Source organism: Lepidochelys olivacea (genome assembly GCF_965140295.1).
Source record: "Lepidochelys olivacea isolate rLepOli2 genome assembly, chromosome: 2".
In the NCBI taxonomy this organism is placed as follows: Eukaryota; Metazoa; Chordata; order Testudines; family Cheloniidae; genus Lepidochelys; species Lepidochelys olivacea.
The window spans coordinates 9,590,709-9,614,265 of record NC_140412.1 but is presented as its reverse complement, the minus strand read 5'-3'; the positions used below and the strand labels follow the sequence as shown (position 1 = coordinate 9,614,265).

Genomic DNA, 23,557 nt, shown 5'->3' with positions numbered 1-23,557 from the left:
GATTGTTTGGCAAACTTCCTGCTTCTTGCTTTTGTTGTTAGTTTTTGTCTCTTTTGCTAGTTGTTCTTCAGATTCTTTTTTGGCCTGCCTAACTATACTTTTACCCTTGACTTGCCAGAGTTTATGCTTCTTCCTGTTTTCCTACGTATGATTTGAGTTCCAATTTTTAAAGGGTGCCTTTTTGCCTCTGTGTTTTGCACTCTGTTATCTAGCCTTTTTCGACCCTCTTACTATTTTTTTATTTGCGGTATCCATTTAATTTGAGCCTCTATTATGGTGTTTTTTAAAAGTTTCCATGCAGCTTGCAGGCATTTCACTCTTGTGACTGTTCCTTTTAATTTCCATGTAACTAGTTTCCTCCAGTTTATTTTATTTTCACAAGGGTTCTTAACTTTCGTTCTGTAGCTCCATACAGAGCCACTTGTAACTGTTTTTCCTCAGATTCAACCCCAAATCTTCTGCACAAGTTCCTATGGGGCTTCAAAGGCGGTGACAGTCCCTAAAGAGTTTTATAGAAGACATGATGGAAATTATTAAATATCATGTATATAGTATCATAAATTAACTGGGTGCTTCACAGATTAAAGTATGCAATGTAGTTGTAGCTGAGTTGGTCCTAGGATATTAGAGAGACAAGATGGGTGAGGAAATGTCTTTCATTGCAGCAACTTCTGTTGGTGAGAGACAAGCTTTTGAGCCAAACAGAGTTCTTCTTCAGGTCTGGGAAAACTACTCCCAGCGGTCACAGCAAAATGCAAGATGGAACAGATTGTTTAGCATAACACATTAGCACATTCAAAGTTGAGTGGGCCGTTAACACCTCTGCTGTCATGGAACAAAAAGAGGAGGTTAGTGGGCTACAGATTGTTGTAATAATCCATAAATCCAGTGTCTCTGGTCAGTCCATGATTTTGTGTGTCTAGCAGAGTAATGAATTTAAGCTCGGAGGCTCGTCTTTTGAAAGTGTTGTGCAGGTTTTCTTTGAGCATAAGGACTGATAGGCCACACATTGAGTGTGATCGCTTTGTTAAAAGTGTTCACCTACAGGTGATAGGCTGTTTTTGTCTTTTATCATTTTCCTCTGTGTGTTCATTTGAGAGCATAGTGAGTGTCTGGTTTCACCCACATAGTTGTTGTTCTGGCATTTAGTGCACTGGATGAGGTACTCCACATGCTGTAATAAACATGTATAGGAGCCATGAATCTTGAAAGGTGTGTTGTGGGGGGCGTTGATCATTGTAGCAGTGGAGATATGTCTGCAAGTCTTGCATCTGTAGTTGTCACCTGCCGTCCCACACTGGAATCCATACAGGGTATCATCAAACAACTACAAGCCGTACTTCATGGGGACCCCATCCTGAAAGAAATCTTTCCTGAACCCCCATTTCTGGCTTTCAAACAACCCCCCAACCTCTCCAATCTCATCATCAGTAGCAAGATACCCACAGACCAGGACACATCAACTCAAAGTGACACCAACACCCAGCCAGAACAATAGCTTGCTCGGTTGTAAATTTTAAAAGATGTACCCTTCTCCCCTGGAGGGAGTGTCAAAGCCTATTAACAAGAATTCCTCTCTTCTTACAAGTGTGGTGAATCTTCCTCCTCCGCGATCAATCCAGACTAAAGAGTAGGAAACTGGGAACCAGCTCATGCAAGACTTCCAGATGCAGAAATGTCATTAAAGCCAGTGGGAGCTCAACAAGCCAAATGTTTGCAGAACTCCCCAAGGTTTGCTTAGAGATGATCATTCACAGTGGTTAGGTAGAATTGCATTTAGATCCAAAGGGGTTCATAGATTCCAAGGCCAGAAGGGACCATTGTGATCATCTAGTCTGACTTCCTGTGTAACACAGGCCCTAGAATTTCCCCAATATAATGTGTAGAACTTCTCTTTTAGAAAAAACAGCCAATCTTGATTTAAAATGGTCAGTGATGGAGGATCCACTATGACCCTTGGTAAATTGTTTTAATGGTTAATTACTCTCACCATTAAAAATTTCTGCCTTATTTCCAGTCTGAATTTGTCTAGCTTAAACTTTCAGCCACTGGATCATGTAATACCTTTCTGTGCTAGATTGAAGAGCCCATTATTAAATATTAGTTCCCCATGTAGGTACTTATAGACTGAAATCAAGTCACCCCTTAACCTTCTCTTTGTTAAGCTAAATAGATCAAGCTTCTTGAGTCCATCACTATGAGGTATGTTTTCTAAGGTCTGGAGATGCAGTGCTTCAGACAACAAATTTTGCTGCCAAATGAATGAGATTGCAGTATAAACACAGGTTACTTCATACAGCCCAGACGAAATGGCTTCTATTTGGCTGATTGGGGTTTTTTTCAGCTGGAGTAAAGAGTTATTTTCTCTGTAACCTTGCACAGTTCAGAAAGCAAACAAGTCTTAATACACAAGTGTGTATTTCTGTGATCAAGGTGAAGGAAGGAAGCCGTGGTTTTTGGTATCAATTCTAACCCTACACATTGCTGTGAAAAAGCTTGTACCATAACAGGAGGAGAGAGGATGCAGAAGTGAGCAGCATACCAACCAGCCTACACTAGCATGGAAGGATTTTTTTTAAAAAGTCTCTACATTCAGTAAAACAAAAAGCAATGCACTATACATTTCCTGCAGTCCCGAAACACAATATGGGGAAACCTTCAGAGTCCATCTGAAAAGTCTTGTATTATCTAACTAACTAATTAACTAACTAAATATCCAAATCAAGTGTGAGGAAAGCTGAAGCCAAAAAATAATAATTATTTCTTCACATTTATATTTTTAAAAAGCCTGTCTGTAGGTCTAAATGCTTTTACAAATGTGCAAACCTACACACAACCATGGATAAAACTCCTTTCTATAAGGATAGCCCGCACAGCAGTTCCATTTTACAGCACCCACAAGTGGGATAGGCACTTCACTGGCAATCCCGAGAAGACAGGTCCCAAACCTACAATCAGATCTGACGACAGGAATTCCTGTGCTAGTGTAGAGCCCCACTCACCTCTATGGATAGGAGGGCCTGCCTATGTGGATCCATTTGCAGGTCTGGGCCCTAAACAATGAACATAATAGATGAGAAAGGCTATTCCACATATCAGGGAGGAAAGGGTATGAGGAAGGGAAGGATACCTTGCACAGATATGTGATTACTGTATGTCTAGGTGTTTGTTTGTTTTTTAAATTTATTTTAAATTGTTAAAAAGTGGACTTTTTTTGCAGGCAAAGTGACAGAAGTGAGATTTTAGCAGTGATTTGAAAAAGGTGGGGCTGGAGGTGTGTTAAATAGATTTTGGACGGGTGTTCCAATGTAAGAGGCAATATGGAAGAAGGTAAGGAGATTAAAGAGATTTTGGAGAGGGCATCATTAGCAGAGTGGCAAGGGTGAGAGAGGATGTGGAAGGAGATGAAAGCCGGGTCTCTATAGTGTAGGGCCTTGAAAGCAAGGACACATGTTATGCCCAGTACACAAACAGATCAGTAAAGTGATTCAAAGAGGGGAAGGAGGAAGTGACGTGACTCAGATGAGAGCCGTAATTTTGGCAATAGCCCTTTGGACATCCTGAAGGAGAACAGGGTTAGCATCACAGAGATCAGAGAAGATGAGACTGCAGTAGTCAATGCAGGTCAGGATTGTCACATGGGTGTGGACCTGTGATTTGGCCATTGGGATAGACAGAAAAGGTGGAAAATATTTATATAATATAGGCACTTCCTCATGAAGTGGTCACCACTTGAATAGGTGGTTAGGAAGATGGGATCATCCCTGGCTTCTCCCACAAGTTGTATGCTTGAGTGATGAGGACATGTTGTTGGCAGCAATGGAAAATGTAACTAACAGATTCAGTTTGGTCATAATCACACACTACCACAAAATTGCCTAACAAAACAACAGTCATATTCATCTGACCATTATATCCCACAACCCACCACTCCCCCAGAACCTGGGACTACAGATCAATCTTGTAGCATAGAAACATAAAATTGTAGACTGGAAGAGACCTCAAGAGGTCATCTAGTCCAGTACCCTGCACTCATGACAGGACTAAGTATTATCTAGACCATCCCTGGCTGCTGTTTGTCTAACGTGCTCTTAAAAAACTCCAGTGATGGAGATTCCACAACCTCCCTAGGCAATTTATTCCAGTGCTTAACCACCCTGACTGGAAGTTTTTCCTAATGTCCAACCTAAACCTCCCTGCTGCAGTTTAAGCCCATTGTTTCTTGTCCTATCCTCAGAGATTAACAAGAACAATTTATCTCTCTCCTTGTAACAACCTTTTATGTACTTGTGTCATAAATATAAATGGAAGGGTAACAACCTTCCTGTATACAGTACTATAAAATCCCTCCTGGCCAGAGGCACAATATCCTTTTACCTGTAAAGGGTTAAGAAGCTCAGGTAACCTGGCTGGCACCTGACCAAAAGGACCAATAAGGGGACAAGATACTTTCAAATCTAGGGTGGGGGGGGAAAGGCTTTGGTCTGTCTGTTCTGTGTACTTGCCGGAGAGAGAGCAAGAAAGCAAGCAATCCAACTCCATTGGAATTAGTAAGTACCAGCAAGGAAATGTGTTAGTTTACTTTTGTTTTGGCTTGTGATTTTCTCTGTGCTGAGAGGAAGGTTATTCCTGGTTTTTTTTTTTTATAACTTTACAGTTTTTACCCAGAGGGAAATCCTCTGTGTTTTAAATCTGATTGCCCTGTGAGATTAGCTTCCCTTCTAATTTTACAGAGGTGTTTCTATTACCTTTTTTTCTTTCTAATAAAGTTCTGTTTCTTTTAAAAGCCTGACTGATTTCTCTATTGTCCTAAGACCCAGGGGTTTGGGTCTGTGATCACTTTGTAACCAATTGGTTAGGATATTATTCTCTAGCCTCCCCAGGAAAGGGGGTGTAAGGGCTTGGGGGATATTTTGGGGGAATAGGAACTGTAAGTGGTCCTTTCCCTGATTCTTTGTTAAATCACTTGGTGGTGGCAGCGTACCCTCCAAGGGCAAAGAGTTTGTGCCTTGGGAAGTTTTACCTAAGCTGGTAAAAATAAGCTTAGGGGGTCTTTCATACAGGTCCCCACATCTGTACCCTAGAGTTCAGAGTGGGGTGGGAACCCTGACAACTTGAAAACTGTTATCATGTCCCTCTGTCTTCTCTTTTTTCCAGAGTAAACAAACCCAAGTTTTTACAATCTTCCCTCATAGGTCATGTTTTCTAGACCTTTAAATCATTTTTGTTGCTCTTCTCTGGACTTTCTCCAATTTGTCCAACTCTTTCCTGAAATGTGGTGTCCAGAACTGGACACAATACTCCAGCTGAGACCTACTAAGCACAGAGTAGAGCGGAAGAATTACTTCTCGTATCTTGTTTACAACACTCCTGCTAATATAGCCCAGAATGATTTTTATTTTTTGCAAGAGTATTACACTGTTGACTCATATTTAGCTTGTGATCTGCTATGACCTCCAGATCTCTTTCCACAGTACTCCTTCCTGGGCAGTCATTTCCCATTTGTATGTGTGCAACTGATTGTTCCTTCCTAAGTGGAGTACTTTGCATTTGTCCTCATTGAAATTTCATCCTATTTACTTCAGACCATTTCTTCAGTTTGTCCAGATGATTTTGAATTTTAATCCTATTCTCCAAAGCACTTCCAGCTTGGTATTGTCCACAAACTTTATAAGTGTACTCTTTATGCCATTATCTAAATCACTGATGAAGATACTACACAGAACCAGACCCAGAACTGATCCCTGAGGCCCCACTTGATATGCCCTTCCAGTTTGACTGTGAACCATTAATAACAACTCTCTGGGAATGGTTTTCCAACCAGTTATGCACCTAGCTCCATCTAGGGTGTATTTCTGAGCATGCTGCGATGAACTAGAGAAACTGCCCACCAGCACGGTAGGGTTTAAAGAGAGCCTTTGAGCCTAGCTAGCCTTGCCCCATTATACCTGCAGCCAGTGCTCGGCCGGGAGGGGGAGAAAAGGAGAGAGCCTGGCTTAATTGGGAGTTAACTGGCAGAGGCAGGAACTCGCTCCCTGTCTACCTGAGGGGAAGTGTCACTAGCCTGACAGCTGAAGCAGCCACCAGGCAGTAAGGACTTTTTCCCTGGGCAAGGGAGGCTGTGGAGGAGACCGAGGAGCCTCTGGCAACTCAGGGAACTGGGTAACTGAAGCCCAGAGATATTGTGGGGTTCAGCCTCACCAAACCTATGGCTGCCCTGGCTGAAGGAGCCTGGGACAATGGCTGGACGCCGCCGAAGGTCCACAAGCAGGTGCTACTGGAGGCAAGGCACCCCAGTTACTTGAACTATAGGAGCCATGCCGCAAACTAAAGGGACAGTGGCAGGAAGTAGCGCAGGGCAGTGGTAGGGCCCTCTGTTCAGGGATTGACTCAGACAGGGCCCTGGGATGGGACCTGGTGGAGAGGGAGGGCCCAGGACCCCCTACCTCACCGCCTAGAAGAGTGATGCACCTCGACCAGGTAAACAAGGGTCCAGAGGTCAGGAGTGCCCACCATTAGGCTGCCTGGGCCTCCAAGCACCCTGTTACACATGCCTTGAAGGTAAATAAATTCAGGCTTTTATGGATCAGAGAGAAATATGAACACATGGTAAAGACCCTGTTAATTTAGCTAAGGCACCTCTCTTAAACCAGAGGACTGTTAACTCAATCACCTATGCTGATTGCAGTTGTAGCAATTTCCAGTGATGGAGAAATTGTTCAAGTTGTTAATAATCCTCACTTGTAAAAATGTGCATCTTATTTCTAGTTTGCATCGTCTAGCTTCAACTCCAGCCATTGGATCTTGTTATACCTTTAACTGCTAGACTGAAGTTCCCATTATCAAAATTTGTTCCCTAAGAAGGTACTCTAGACTGTGATCAAGTCACCCCTTAACCTTTTCTTTGTTACACTAAATAGATTGAACTCTTTGAGTCTGTCACTATAAGGCTTGTTTTCTAATCCTTTGATCAGTCTTGTGGCTCTTCTCGGAATCTTCTTGAAGTGTGGACACCAGAACTGGACATAGTATTCCAGCATCGGTTGCACCAGTGCCAAATACACAGATAAAATAATGTCTCTAGTCCTACTCCAGATTCCCTTGTTTATGCATCCAAAAATCGCATTAGCCTTTTTGGCCACAGTATTGCACTAGGAGCTCCTGTTCAGCAAATTATCCACCATGATTCCCCAAATCTCTTTGAGTCACTGCTTCCCGGGATAGAGTCCCCCATCCTATAAGTATGACCTACATTGTTTGTTCCCAGATACATACATTTCCATTTGGCTGTATTAAAATGATGTTTGTTTGAAAGAATGTGACTTTCCCCCCTCTCATCTTGGATGACAGGTTACTCTGAAACCTGTCATCTTGGATTGTTATCTGTCGGGTCTGAAGGTGTTAACTTCTTTTCTTTATCAGGAACAAACATCACTTGTGGGTAATTACTGCAAGTCTCTAGACACATTAACAACACCCGGCAGAAGTTGCACCTCCTGGGGACAATTGCATATACTGGTTTTGACTGGGTTCAAGAGGCCCAGCAAACAAAGAACTCAGAATTGTATGAAGTAGCCAACCTGACATGGAGGAGGTATCACTCTCCTTGGATCCAAGAACTGACATGAGGCTGCAACCAAAAGGGACACATCCTGCAGGAAGGGTTTGAAGGACTTCAAAACCTACAAGGGTCTCCATGTGGAAGACGGATGACACGTTATAGGACAGGCATACGTATAAGCTGTTTGTTGTTTTCAAGGTATGCTTTCTCCGTAATGCTTTTGTTCTAAATAAATACATTGCTTTATGAAAGCTGGCTGGGTACTGGTAAACTCTGTCATAGCCCCTGGAAGATAGCAGGATGGCATTTGCTAAACTAACCTCAGACTTACTAAGGTGATCACAGTGAATTTCAGGAAGAAATTGCAGCCTAAATCCCCAATCTGGAGGGCAAGGAATATGAGTTCCTGCCTTGACTAAGGATGTGTAGCGATACCCTTTGTTAGAAGGGCCCAGGGCATCTAGGAGGGTGTGTGTGTGTCGTAGTTCCTGAGCATGCTCAATAGCTATCTCTGAAGCTGTACCGAGGATTTCCGTTAAGGACAAGCGGTCTCGTAGGTTCCACACACCCACAATCTGAGAGCTGAGCCAATCAGAGCTCAGGGCAGAAAGGGTTATAAATAGAAGAGTTGGAGACAAGTCTGGCCTGAGGACTCGGGGCTCGTCTTCATTTGAAACGCTGCAGAGGCACAGCTGCGCCGCTGTAGAGCTTCGGAGTAGGCACTGCCTACACCGATGTTGGCGCAGGTAATCTGCTTCCCAAAGAGGTGGTAGCTAGGTCGACGGAAGAATTCGTCTGTCGACCTAGCACTGTCTAAACGGGGGGAGGTTAGGTAAGTGGATTTTTCAGACCTCTGAGCGACACGGCTGAGTTAACCTAACTTTTTAGTGTAGACCAGGCCTCCGTGGCGGAACAATGCAGGACTAAGATATGTTTGCTGTGAGATCTGCATCCCAGAGCCTGTGCCACTTTGGATCTAAGCCACAGACTCCCTATTTTGCTGGAAGCTGAGGAGATGCCAGTTATTGACTCTGGGACTGGAATTACTGCTGACTGGGAGGATCTTTGGATTGTTTTTGCTGAGGACATTATGAGGAATTTGGAGGAGAATCGTGAAGCAGCTGTTCTCCTCTGGCTTCTTGACGCCATGCTGCAGACTGAACTCCTCTCTCTGGAAAAAATGGAGAAGAATGCGTGCATGTGTGAAAAGGTTGGAGGGGAGTATGTGTGTACTAATGCATATCTAAGCCCTTTGTTTTCAGTTTTTATTGAATTTCCCTGAAAATTTCCCAAGTTTTGAAAAACCCAGTATTCAGGTTTTACTGATTTGTTTTTTAACCTGAATTTTGTAATTCCCCAGACCCGTCCCCCTGCTCTGGAAGGACAGATGGTGGCTGCCTTCTGGAGGGTCTCCCACCCTGCAGAGTCCCTGCCGGATGGCACAGCACACCTGCACAGAAGATAACTGCTGGCTGGACTGGGGAGCTGGGTTTTGGCAGCTGAGACTGCCCAATCGCTGCAGTGACAGGACCTCTTACCCCCTTCCCCCTGCCCCAGGAGTACAGGGCACTCACCCTCCTCCCTCTCCAGCTGGGAGGAGTGAGACACTTTAGGATATTATGAATATCAATATTGTGAAATTACAATGAGTTGTGCCAGATACACTGTGTAAGGTAAGGTATCTGCAAAAATGTTATAATTTGCTAAGTATGATAATCTTGTTTATGTGTTTGTATCACCTTTGTATGGTAAATTATATGTATGGTATGTCTGTAGTTCCAAACTTGTGCTGTGCATCTGGGTGACACCTCTAGACAGATTGGCATTAGCACCGTCTAGCCTGCTTGATGGCCCATCAAGGGATATCAGCTATACAATTGCCCCTTTGAGAGAAGGCAAGGGATACAACTTATGATTCAGCAAGGCATGCAGGGGCATGCCTATGGACAGAACTCTGTCCAGGCCATGTGCTGGGCAGCTTATGTTTGGAACAAAGGAAATACAAGCTCCATGGCAAAAGACTATAAAAGGCAGATTCATCTTCTCCATTTTATCTTCAGTCCTGCTTCTTGTCTTCATTCCTGCTTTGCTGTAGCTCACGAAAGCTTATGCTCAAATAAATTGGTTAGTCTCTAAGGTGCCACAAATACTCCTTTTCTTTTATCTCTGTAGTAACCTTTCTACAAATGAAGCTCTGAACAAAGGTCTGAATGACCCATCCAAGCTGTGGATGTATTCCAGAGGGACTCACCCATACTGCTAAGAACCTGATACAGGGACTTTGAATCTTTGTAAGGGTATGTCTTCCCTACCCGCTTGATCGATGGGCAGTGATCGATCCAGTGGGGATCGATTTATCGCATCTAGTCTAGACGCGATAAATCGACCCCAAGCGCACTCCCATTGACTCCTGTACTCTAGTGCCATGAGAGGTGCAGGCGGAGTCGACAGGGGAGCAGCAGCAGTGGGATGATAGGGTAATGGCTTGTAGAAACTCGTGTTGGAGAGCTGCCGAGCAGCCTCTTGTTCATATTTCGACCTATTCATGATGACGACAGCACCTCCTTTGTCAGCCTTTTTGATTATGATGTCAGAGTTGTTTCTGAGGCTGTGGATGGCATTGTGTTCCGCATGGCTGAGGTTATGGGGCAAGTGATGCTGCTTTTCCACAATTTCAGCCCGTGCACGTCGGCGGAAGCACTCTATGTAGAAGTGCAGTCTGCTGTTTCGACCTTCAGGAGGAGTCCACCTAGAATCCCTCTTTCTGTAGTGTTGGTAGGGAGACCTCTGTGGATTAGTATGCTGTTCAGAGGTATTTTGGAAATATTCCTTGAGTCGGAGACGTCGAAAATAGGATTCTAGGTCACCACAGAACTGTATCATGTTCGTGGGGGTGGAGGGGCAGAAGGAGAGGCCCCGAGATAGAACAGCTGCTTCTGCTTGGCTGAGAGTATAGTTGGATAGGTTAACAATATTGCTAGGTGGGTTGAGGGAACCATTGCTGTGGCCCCTAGTAGAATGTAGTAGTTTAGAAAGTTTAGTGTCCTTTTTCTTTTGTAGAGAAGCAAAGTGTGCGTTGTAAATGGCTTGTCTAGTTTTAGTAAAATCCAGCCACGAGGAAGTTTGTGTGGAAGGTTGGTTTTTTATGAGAGTATCCATTTTTGAGAGCTCATTCTACAAGCCATTACCCTATGATCCCACTGAGAGTTACCAAAAGCAACTACAGCATTTGCTCAAGAAACTTCCTGAAAAAGCACAAGATCAAATCTGCACAGACACACCCCTGGAACCCCAACCTGGGATATTCTATCTACTACCCAAGATCCATAAACCTGGAAATCCTGGGCGCCCCATCATCTCAGGCATTGGCACCCTGACAGCAGGATTGTCTGGCTATGTAGACTCCCTCCTCAGGCCCTACGCTACCAGCACTCCCAGCTACCTTCGAGACACCACTGACTTCCTGAGGAAACTTCAATCCATCGGTGATCTTCCTGATAACACCATCCTGGCCACTATGGATGTAGAAGCCCTCTACACCAACATTCCACACAAAGATGGACTACAAGCCGTCAAGAACACTATCCCCGATAATGTCACGGCTAACCTGGTGGCTGAACTTTGTGACTTTGTCCTTACCCATAACTATTTCACATTTGGGGACAATGTATACCTTCAGATCAGCGGCACTGCTATGGGTACCCGCATGGCCCCACAGTATGCCAACATTTTTATGGCTGATTTAGAACAACGCTTCCTCAGCTCTCGTCCCCTAAAGTCCCTACTCTACTTGCGCTATATTGATGACATCTTCATCATCTGGACCCATGGAAAAGAAGCCCTTGAGGAATTCCACCATGATTTCAACAATTTCCATCCCACCACCAACCTCAGCCTGGTCCAGTCCACACAAGAGATCCACTTCCTGGACACTACAGTGCTAATAAACAGTGGTCACATAAACACCACCCTATACCGGAAACCTACTGACTGCTATTCCTACCTGCATGCCTCCAGCTTTCACCCTGACCACACCACACGATCCGTCGTCTACAGCCAAGCTCTGCGATACAACCGCATTTGCTCCAACCCCTCAGACAGAGACAAACACCTACAAGATCTCTGTCAAGCTTTCTTACAACTACAATACCCACCTGCAGAAGTAAAGAAACAGATTGATAGAGCCAGAAGAGTTCCCAGAAGTTACCTACTACAGGACAGGCCTAACAAAGAAAATAACAGAACGCCACTAGCCGTCACCTTCAGCCCCCAACTAAAACCCCTCCAACGCATTATTAAGGATCTACAACCTATCCTAAAGGATGACCCAGCACTCTCACAAATCTTGGGAGACAGGCCAGCCCTTGCCTACAGACAGCCCCGCAACCTGAAGCAAATACTCACCAACAACCACATACAACACAACAGAACCACTAACCCAGGAACTTATCCTTGCAACAAAGCCCGTTGCCAACTGTGCCCACATATCTATTCAGGGGACACCATCACAGGGCCTAATAACTTCAGCCACACTATCAGAGGCTCGTTCACCTGCACATCCACCAATGTGATATATGCCGTCATGTGCCAGCAATGCCCCTCTGCCATGTACATTGGTCAAACTGGACAGTCTCTACGTAAAAGAATAAATGGACACAAATCAGATGTCAAGAATTATAACATTCATAAACCAGTCGGAGAACACTTCAATCTCTCTGGTCATGCAATTACAGACATGAAGGTCGCTATCTTAAAACAAAAAAACATCAAATCCAGACTCCAGCAAGAAACTGCTGAATTGGAATTCATTTGCAAATTGGATACTATTAATTTAGGCTTAAATAGAGACTGGAAGTGGCTAAGTCATTATGCAAGGTAGCCTATTTCCCCTTGTTTTTTCCTACCCCCCCCCCCAGATGTTCTGGTTTAACTTGGATTTAAACTTGGAGAGTGGTCAGTTTGGATGAGCTATTACCAGCAGGAGAGTGAGTTTGTGAGTGTATGAGAGTGGGGGGGATGTGAGAAAACCTGGATTTGTGCAGGAAATAGCCCAACTTGATTATCATGCACATTGTGTAAAGAGTTGTCACTTTGGATGGGCTACCACCAGCAGGAGAGTGAATTTGTGTGGGGGGGTGGAGGGTGAGAAAACCTGGATTTGTGCTGGAAATGGCCCACCTGATGATCACTTTAGATAAGCTATTACCAGCAGGACAGTGGGGTGGGAGGAGGTATTGTTTCATATTCTCCGTGTATATATAAAGTCTGCTGCAGTTTCCACGGTATGCATCCGATGAAGTGAGCTGTAGCTCACGAAAGCTCATGCTCAAATAAATTGGTTAGTCTCTAAGGTGCCACAAGTACTCCTTTTCTTTTTGCGAATACAGACTAACACGGCTGTTACTCTGAAACTGATATGAATCTATACCCCCTTGCAGAGAGGATCTTATAACTTCCAGGTTTTCAACCATTTCCTTCTTATTATTCTTCCACTATATACAAAAGTTTCACACATTCAACCACTTGTGGCTTCCTCTAACTTTTTTCAAGAAGTTGTACTGCTGAACTAGGCTTTTTTTTAAAATCCAGAATTAAAATCCCATTAGAACAGTGCTTCATAATTCTGATGAACTGTTTATTCCAAAGGTTGCTTGTTTGCTCTTAACCCTGAATTGATAGTGTATAGCATATTCTTGAAAGCTGTGAGCCATCCAGGTCATATCTATATGGGGATTTTTACTGTGATTAAACTATGTATACATGACTCTATTTAAAAGTTGCAAAGTTTGTCTGACCGATGTGAATGGGCCTATCGTGAATGTATTTAATACTGCACCTTTAATTTCCAAGAGACTGCTGCCTGCAGTGTCAGGTGTTATTTTGTGTAATGGAGGAATGCAGCTCCTTCCAGAGGAAACAAACACTGCTCTTCGCTGAGACTTCAGTTTTGTCCTTTCTTGCTGATTTCTTTAAACTAAAATAAATTATTCAGGATGAAAGCACAGGGTTATTCTGTGTGTATTGAAAAGAGAGGCTAAACTTCACTGGAAACTCTCAGCTGGAAAAACCTTTAAATAGTTTCCTAATAAAGTAAAACCTTCATATAAAAGCAGGTTCAACAACACACTAGAAAATACATTGTAGAGAATGATCCAGGATTGTGTTTGTGTCTGTTTATTAATTTTTTGCATTTTGTCTAAATGCTAAATTGTGAGCTCTCTGGAATATAGGGTCTCTCCTTGTGGTCTTTATACAATATCTAATATAATTCCTGATCAGGTGCTACCCTAATGGAAATAAATAAGTTTAAAGGGGATGGACTAGATGATCTAATATAAAGGGATGAAGTGTAATAACTTAGAATTAATAAAATCTTGTAAAGGAAAGCATGCAGATCCTATTCCCACAGAGATTCCTACTGTCTGTGTTTTATAATCATGGGGGGGTGGGGGAAGACAACTCCAAACCTGAAAACAACCTTACTGTTCAGAGTTAGGACCTGACCCTGCACCCCTTACTCTTATTAACAGTCACGCTGTCTTCAGAAGGACAACTTGTGTACATAAGGGCTGCAGGTTCAGTTCTTTGGATCCTTCCTCTGCTGTGTTATTGTGTGTGTGGACTTTGTCAGTGAATCATTACTTTCTGGGAACAGCAGTGCCATGCATTCAGTAACTGGCTCTGCTTCTTGCAACTCGTAAAGTTACTTGGAATTATCCTGTGGCTTATACTAATGGGATGGCTCGCCTAGCTATGGCCTCCCTTAAGAAAGTGTGGAAAAACTGTGGCAGCTTGAAATGTACCAAGGTGCAATTGGTGAAAACTCCAGTTTTCTCCATAGTGATTTATGGATGCGAATCATGGGGAAGTTAATGGTGCTGAGAAGAAGAAACTTGACGCTTTTGAAATGTGGGGTTGGGGAAGACTCTTGCGTATCTCCTGGATGGGAAAAAATGATGAAAGCTTGTGTTAAAAATATTATTGGTGAGATGAAGACTCTGATTTGGAAATCAACAGACGCAAACTTACGTACTTTGGTAACATTAGGCGTAGAGATGGAAATAACCTTGGGAAAGTTATTACGGAAGGAGTGGTGGAAGGTTATTGTAATAGGGGATGACCAGCAAGGATATGGCTGGCTGGTGTGCTGCAGATTACTAGAAGGTCAGCTGCTGAATAGTCAAATTTAGCAGTGGATCATGAAGGCATCAGGAAATCCTGTTATAATGTCACTGCTATCCAGACATGAACAAATGGATTTGCTTATACTAGTAAAGAATACTGTGACATTATACACCCACAGGTACATGCCAAGTAGCACGGAGGGACTCTCCAAACAGAAGCTGAATCATTATGCAATCCGAATAAAACAATAGGATAATATTTTTTTCAAATTATTCAAAAGTACAGGAGCATTCTAAGGATAAAGAGGCCATTTCCCAAGTTGTAAGCCACTTTAGCCACTTAAATCTTTATAGCCACTTTAAACTTCACTTAGAAGCCAGAAGACAGTCACTGTGTCAGGAATAGTCAATAGGCAGACTGCGGGCCAAATCCAGACTGTCAGACACTTTTGAATGGACCCTGAAATCTTTTTATTTACTTATTATTATCATCATCATTATTGTTGTTGTTTTTTAATTATTTTCTCTGGAGTCTAGACCTTGACAAAAAATAACTGTTCTTCCCCTGCGTGTAGATTCTGGAGCATTTGGTGTCACATTCCCACTGAGAAACACAGCTTTAGGTACCAACTTTAGTTCCAAATGGATTTAAGATGTAGCCTGAATAACTTTGCACCTGTCTAAAGTTTAGATGAAGAAGGTTTGATGGTAGGAGGGTCTACACAGCAGAGAAAAGGTTGTGATATCCTCGCCAGATTTCAACCAATAAAAAACTTCCCAATCGCAGCCGCTGCCTAATCATTTAGCAGCAGCACTGGATGTAACCATACCTACTGACTGGAAATATAGACCTCAAACGTCAGCCACGCACCCTTGGTTAAAAAGACACATATAATCCTCACCATATCTACCTGTTACATTCCCTAATCTGCTGACATTACCTCAGGGTTAGTTGGATTGGGCACCAGCCAAGTTGTCCTTATCCGGGTCCAGATCTCTGCAAGACATTAGGTAAGACATTCAAATACCAAATGAAATGGAAACATAGAGCTGGCTACTATCACTGTGTTGAAGACACTTCAGTTCAGCCCATTAACTCTTCCACTAGCTCCCACACATGCACTGACCAGAAGGGGTCTATGAAAACAACATGTGAGCACTCTTGTAAAAGAAGAATAGTTGCCCAGAACCAAACACTTGGGTCTTTTCCATCCCCTGCTGCAGGAACTGACCCCCATATTTTTTAGGGGTGTGTGTATGTGGAGGAAAGAAATGGGAGGAGAGAAGTGCACATGGGTCTGGCACATGCTAAGGCATCTGGGGTTGGTGGTAACAGTGCTGCTGCTACTCTGGTGGGTTGCTGGCCCGGCACCGAGGCTGTCAAGAAGGGAGTCTTTGCTGCATGGCCAGCCTGGTGCTTTCAAGAGGGGCACACTTCATCCAGGTTAGTTAGCTTGGTGCTGAGGAGGGTGCTTCCCGCCAGGTTGGCTGGCCTGGCCTGGCCCAGAGTTTGTTGAAGGGGCATGGTCTACTCGAGTCAGCTGGCCTGGGGCAGTGTCTGTGAAAAGGGGGGTGCTCTCCAAAGTTGGCTGGTCTGGCACAGGGTCTCTGGATGGGCACAAACACCCCTAGGTCAACCAGCCCATCCTAGAGTTTGTGGAAGGGTGTGCGCTACCCTGGGTCAGGTAGCATGGTACAGTGTCTGCTGGAGGGCAGCGCTCCCTGTGTTGGTCTGCCTGGTGCAGCATCTGTAGGAAGGGGACACGCTCCTGCTGGGTTGGCCAGGGATGGTGTCTGTGAGTAGCGAGTGTGCTCCCACTGGGTCAGGCTGCCAAATATTTCCTGATGAAGACTCAAGGGCTGATAAATGTACATGGGTGCAGGGTGGAATGAGTTAGCTGCACAGGAGAGGTGTTGCGTGGGGGGAACAAGTTAGCTGGAGGAGAGGTGTGTGTGTGTGTGGCGGGGGGGTTTGAACCAGCTAGGGCGAGGAAAGGGGAAGGTTATGTGTGCTGGGAATGAGCCAGTGGGTAGAGGTGTGTGGGGATCAGCCAGCTGAGGAGAGGGGCATGTGATTGGAGGAAGGGGGAAATGAGCCAGCTAGGATGATGGGTGTGGGGGGGGTACGAGCAAGTTGAGAAGGAAGGGGTCAGTTGGTGGGGAGGGAAGGGGCATGTGTGTGGGGAATGAGTGGAGGGAGGGGTGTGTATATGAGTGAGGAATGAGCCAACTGGAAGGGAGGAGAGGGGCATGCATATGGGGAATATGAGCCGAGGGGAGGTGTGTGTGTGGGGGGGGGGAATGGGCCAGCTTGGAGGAGAAAAGGGGAGGGATGTGTGGGGGGAACAAGCCAGCAGGAGGAGGGATGTGTATGGGGGAATGAGCCAATTAGAGGGGAGGGGCATGCATATGGGAAATATGGGGGGGGGGGAATGAGACAGCTGGGGGACAAAAGGGGAGGGCTGTGAGAGGGAATAAGCCAGCAGGAAGAAGGGAGTGTGCCTGGGAACAAACCAGCCGAAGGGAAAGGAAAGGAAAGGAAAGGAAAGGGTGGTGTGGTGTGTCTGTGGAGAAGAGCCAGCAGGGGTGTGTTAGGGTGAGACAGTGGGGGAGTGACATGTACGTGGGGAACAAGCCAGCTAAGAGGGGGATGAGCCAGCTGGAGGCAGGGCTATGGGGGGACGACAAGCCAGCAGCAGAGAGGGGTGTGTATATGGGGGAATGAACCAGATGGGGGGGGGGGCAGGTGTGTGTGTGTGGGAAACAAGCTAGCTGAGGGAAGAGAAGGGGGGGGGGGGATGAGCCAGCTGAGGGGAGGGATAGGTCAAGGGGGATAAGCCAGCCCAGGGGAGGGAACTGGTGTGTGTGGGAGGGAGGGGGAATGAGCCAGCTGAGGGGAGGGAAGTGGAGGGGGGGATGAGCCAGCTGAGGGGAAGGGATGTGTGTATGGGGGGGGGGGGGGAACGAGCCAGCCAGGAGGAGGGATAGGTGGAGGGGATGAGCCAGCTGCGGGGGGGTAGGTGTGTATGAGTTTGGGCTGGAGCCAGTCAGCTACAGGGAGGTTTGTAATTGTAAGTGTGTGTGTGGGGTGACTGAGTCCGTGGGGGAGAGGGGTGAGCTGGGGGGGGGGGGAAGGATGTATGTGGGGAAGGATGAGCGAACTGGGGGGGGGGATGTGGGGGGCTATGAGCTAGTTGAGAGGAGGGAAGTGTCTCCGTTTGTGAATGAACCAGCTGGGGGGAGGGATGTGGGGGTGAGCCAGCAGGGGGGAGGGTGTGTGGGGGTGAGCCTGCAGGAGGCAGGGAGGGAGGATGTGTGTGGGAGGATGAGCGAGCTGGGGGGCGGGGGGAAGGGGGTGTGTGGGGGGAACAAGACAGCTGCGGGGGGGGGGTGGTGGAGGGGAGATGAGCCAGCTGAGGGGGAGGTGTGTAGGAGTTTGGGAGGGAACCAGCAGAGGGGTGGGTGTGTGTGTGTGCAGAGAGGGGATGGTGGTGAAGGATATGTGGTAGGGTTGCCAACACTGACTGAAACTATTCCCAGAGATTTTCTCCCCCAACATGAGGTAATGTCATTTTCTTAAGATATCCCGGATGGCTTTCAACCCTAATATTGGGGGGGGGGGGAGAGGAGCGAGCTGGGGGGGAGGTGTGTGTGTGTGTGTGAGCAGGGGAACGAGACAGCTGGCGCCAGGGGACGGGCGTGTGTGTAACTGGGTTACTGGTCCCTTTCGGCCCTCCTTGAATCCCCAGTCACGACCCCCCCGCCGTTTGGGGAGGGGGCAGCAGCGGAGCGCCCCTCCCCTCCCGCTCTGTGCGCGCAAGAGTGGCGGGAAGGGCGGTCTGGCTGCCGCGCCTGAGGAAGGAAGGAGCCCCGCGGCCTCAGCCTGTGCAGGCGGCTCCGATTGGCTACGCGTCCCGCGGGGGCGCGCGGGCCATGGGGCAGACAGCCAATCAGGGGCTGACTGCGCCGTGGAGCGCCCCCCCCCCTCCTCCTCCCGCCCCCAGGAGCGCGGTCAGGGAGCAGGTGCCCGACCCCGCCCGGGGGAGGAGGGGAGTCTGAGGGCGGCTGCCGTGCCGGCGCCATGGAGGAGGTGCTGCCCTCAGGCTTGCTGGAGATCTGCGTGCTGGCGGGAGCCCCCAGGGAGAGGGTGGAGGACGCGTACCAGGTAACTCCCGGCCTGGCTTGCCCGCCGGCCCCGCAGAGCGGGCTGGGCTGGGCTGGGGAACCCTCTCGCCCTGCGCGCCGCCCCAGCCTCGCAGCCGGGCTGCCCCTGGGGGCAATGGGTTAGACAGCGCCGGCTGGCCGGACAGACCGGCGTGTCTAGTCTAGCGGTGCGAACCGGCTTCCTTGGCCACGCAGCGGACCAGAGAAGTCACCGGGCCGCCTGCTTTGCTGACTTCCTCTCCTGCCTCGGTTGAGACCGTGTGACCCCAGAGTGAACCTCCCAAAGCGTCAGCACCATTAATCATGCGTTAGTAAGGGAGAAATCCGACTCTCTTCTCTTGGCAGCTAACGGGGTTTGAGCTATAGGCTGTCCTTGCGAAATACAAGGTTTTACTAGCGTGATGGGTAGGAGAGATGTAGGCAGGGTGCTCTGCCCGAGTTTGGCTGTTACTGACTCGTTGAGGTTGCACTGGTCTGCTTTGGTGCAATGGAGTAACTTCAGCACGCTGCTTCAGAAGGGCTTTGTCCATCAGCGCCCCATCACAACTTGATGGGAGCCTACAAAGTGAGGTGGGGAATCCAGACATGCCCCTGTCAGTGTTTGCGATGTAGAATCATAGGACTGGAAGGGACCTTGAGAGGTCCTCTCGTCTAGTTCCCCTGCACTCAAGGCAGGACTAAGTATTAGCTAAATCAGGGGTGGGCAAACTTTTTGGCCCGAGGGCCACATCTGGGAATAGAAATTGTATGGCAGGCTATGAATACTCACAAAATTGGGGTTGGGGTTTGGGAGAGGGTTTGGGCTCTGGTTGGGGGTGTGGGATCCAGGGTGGGGCCAGAAATGAGGAGTTCGGGGGCTCTGGGCTGGGGCCAAGGGGTTCAGAGGGCAGGAGGGGGTCAGGGCTGGAGCAGGTGGTTGGGGTGCAGGAAAGGGTGCTAGAGTACTAGCCCAGATTGGAAGACCCTGGGTTCAATTATTTAAACCCCCCCAGACTTTCCTATATGACCTTGGCAAGTTACTTGGTTGATCTGTGCCTCAGTTTTCCCCATTTGTAAAATGGAGTTTGGGAAGTATTGTGTAATATTTGTTGAGGATAAATACACAAAATTTGAGAGATGCTTAGATACTGTGGTAAAAGGAGTCATGTAAGTGTGACTGATGGCAATATCTTGGACAAACTGATTTGAGTTTAATATGTTTGGGGTCCAGTGTATTAAAATGCAGTTGCTTATCTGTTGTTGTGAGATTATATGTAATTCCTGTAGGACGATGGGGTATCTTAATGTAATTCCTCTGGTTATCAGCCCTTTGAAGACACCCCCTGTAGAGGTTTGCATATACTCCTTCAAACTGGATTCTCCAGGGACCATCAGACAAAGAAAAAGATTTTTGAATTTTAAACAGGCTAAGGGCTTTCTGTTCTGATCCAGCAAATGGACAGAACCTCCAGTCCACGGAGGGCCCCAGTCCTTGGGGGAGAGTTGGAAGGACTGACACTGACCAGAACACTTATGATCTCTGGTAAGCTTATTAGCATACATGGAGGGTTTTTAAATTGTTTTTAATATATTTTTTCTGTAGTGCTTTTTACCTTAAGAATAAAATATGTTTGCTTAGGAAGAACTGTGTGGTAGCTAATAACTAAGGGCAGTTACACTGTGTCTGAGAGGAGAAGCAAGTAGGTCTATTTATGTAGACTAACTTTTTTGCTGAGGATAACACACTGAAGAGAGGGAACTGTTCAGGCTGGAGATACCTGTGTCTCTCTCCCTTCTGACCAGGGTCTCCACCCAAGAAAGGCAACAGGTCAGAGCTGGAAGCCTGAGAATGGGTACCAATGCTGACCCAGTAAGGGAAAACATAGATGCAGTTGCCCTGAACTGTCCTGGTAAGTACTTAAGATAGAAGACATTTGTAGAGCAGTCAGTTACCCTGCGGCTGATACAGGAGCATCTGACTCCAGAGGGCGCTAGATCCAGGTTTCTTCAGTAGTGTGGTTATGGCAACATGAAGCTGGGGTTTGTTGCATGGATTAGATAAAACTTCTAGGATGTTATCACAAGTTACTCTATTTATTATATTTTTGAAAAACCCTTGATGGTCTGCCAGAGGGCATCAAATGTCATTGTTGATAGGAGTAGTCACTTTCAAATGGTGGCGCTCACGTTTGGTTGTTAAAGATCTAAGCCTGTTTCTTCTAATGACAAAACATGATCAAAAGGGAAGAGAGAAAAGAATAGCAAAAGATAGGGGAATGTAGTGTCTCTCTCTGATGCTTACAGTTCTGTTGCTGGAAGACAATGTGGCATAACCCGGTTCTTCATTCTTGAGTTGTCACGGAGTCCCTGGGCGATGCTCTGGAACTGCTCCCCATGAAGCCAGTCAGGACTCTGGGGAGTCTCCTCTCTCTGAGCAGCCTGTCTTCAGGACACACAGCTCACACAGCTTCCACCTTCCTGGGTCTGACCTCAGAGCATTCAGCCTCCTCTGCCCCTCCGTGCACTTCCCCCAGCGAGTCCGCTCAGGCAGGGCTCCTGGGGAAGCCAGAGGGTCTTGCACCCCAACTCCGCAGTCAGACGTGACTCTCAGCCAGCCAGTAAAACAGAGGTTTATTAGATGACAGGAACATGGTCTAAAACAGAGCTTGCAGGTGCAGAGAACAGAACCCCTCAGCTGGGTCCACTTTGGGGGGCAGTGAGCCAGACAACCACGTCTGCCCTTCACTCCATGTCCCAGCCAGCCCCAAACTGAAACTCCCTCCAGCCCCTCCTCCCCTGGGCTTTGTTCCTTTCCCAGGCCAGGAGGTCACCTGATTCCTTTGTTCTCCAACACTTTAGCTCTCACCTTGCAGGGGGGAAGGGCCCAGGCCATCAGTGGCCAGGAAACAGGGTGTCGGCCATTCTCTGTGTCCAGACCCCTGCACACACACCTGCCCTCTAGGGCTCTGCAATGATCATACACCCTTACCCCACCACCTAGATACTTAAGAACTGCATAGGGGAAACTGAGGCACCCCCACAGTATTCAGAGGAAACATTAAGAACAGTCCCACTTCGTCACAGGAGCCTAGTTTTACTCCACTGGCCCTGAAAAATATTGTATTAGATTGTTCTTATTTTCCTTTTGCTTGTCTGTGACTAGAATACCTTTCACTTCAGATCAGGCTGCTAGTTATCACTTTTAGCTTGTGAAAAGGAATGCAGCAAAGTAGTTCAAAGATAGATTTCCCTCGGCTGGCTAAACTGACTCTCTCTAGACAGAAAGAGAAAGATAGATAGAAAAAGGTGGAAGAGGAAATGGACACACTCAGGAGTGAGTAATAGGAAATGTAGCTTCATGTCTTAGAGTTATGCAGGGTACAGCTGTGTAGATGGTATTGTTAACTGATTCCTTTTCCCCATCTGGTCAGGTCAGATCATCTTCTCTAGTTTTAAATATGAATTATTTTGGGGATGTTCTATAGCTTGTGTTATGCAGGAGGTCAGACTAGATAGATGATCACAATGATTCTGTCTGACTTTTGTGGTTGGCTAAAAGAGCCCGAACTGTGGGATGGCAAATCCTGATGTCCTGGCATGTTGTGGTGTTGGTGACCACGATGGTTACTCCTTTGTGTTGCATGTAAGCAAGTTGCCAAGTACTCCTCAGAAAAACAGTACGTAAAAGGTGACAATGTTGTCTGATCAAAACTGATCAATCAAAACAACTGTCTAATGATCTTTTGCTAGGCAGGCGTTTAGTAGTGTATGTGTTTTACATTAACAAAAAAAGTCTACTAGAAGCAAGGGGAAGTTAAGGATTTCATAAGCGCAATCCTAGAGATATGATCGTGGAAGTCAAAATGATTGAAGTGTTCCTGGTCTATGTAACCCCTCAAAAGCTGGTTTGGAAAATCCCTTTTGTTTCATAGACATTGTTTACATCATTTCTTCAACTTTATTCTGTGCTTTCTTTCAATAGCAATTTCATGCCACATATTTGTGGGTTCAAATGACCTCTTTGCTGCTACTCACTCACTTTGAATGATATAAGATTTTAGCCAGCAGTAGAGTTCAGTACAAGAGCTTGAACATTGTAGTAGGGGCCTTTCATTGCATTTTTGTAGATTTGACATGAAGAGCTTTTTTATGGTTGTAATGGTAAGTGGATGAACCAGTTTTCCTTAGGGCTGATCTACACTACTGTACATAGTTTTACCATATCTGAACACGGTTGTGAAGAATCCATTTATTTCATAGAGTGTATTGACTGTGACTTTGCATAGTCTAGGATAAATTGCATCCAGCATTATGTCAGCTAATTGTGATTAAACCTATAGGCCTTTAACTAATTTGAGTCTTCAAATGATATTAAAACATGGACAAATTTGTAATATTGATTCTTGAGACTTGCCAAATGAATCCATGGACTGCATGGGAGGCTGTTAGAACGCTGGTGCTCATCAGTGATGCTGCTGAGAAATAAAGGACCAGCCCAGTTAAAAACTCAGCTATGACTTTAATTTCTTCCTCTTCAAGACAGGGGGGGAACCCATTTAAAAAAAAAAAAGAACTCTGAAGAATTAGGAGAAGCACAGTATTTGCAATAACATGAGAAAGTAAGTCCTGTTACTTGACTTTTTTAAGGATATGACTCTTGACTTTTATATCTGTTTTTTGCTCCCCCCCCATGATGACACTGCATCAGTCCTTAAAACTGTGTACAGTT

General features: G+C 46.2%; 1 protein-coding gene across 5 annotated transcripts in view; it reads left to right on the top strand.

Moving 5' to 3' along the window:
• DENND3 (DENN domain containing 3) overlaps positions 1-23,557 on the top strand; it is a 218,223-nt gene that overhangs the window by 129,222 nt on the left and 65,444 nt on the right. Inside the window, exon 1 of one of the 5 annotated variants that reach the window (XM_084619972.1) lies at positions 18,227-18,247. The exons of 3 other annotated variants lie outside the window; for them this stretch is intronic. Coding sequence is in view for 1 of the 2 variants with exons in the window: in XM_084619965.1 (XP_084476091.1) it covers positions 18,767-18,850 (84 nt within the window). In the remaining variant the exon portion in view is untranslated. Of the gene's footprint in view, positions 1-18,226; positions 18,248-18,670; positions 18,851-23,557 lie in introns of those variants that run through there. One more of the 5 variants, XM_084619965.1, reaches the window with a different exon arrangement.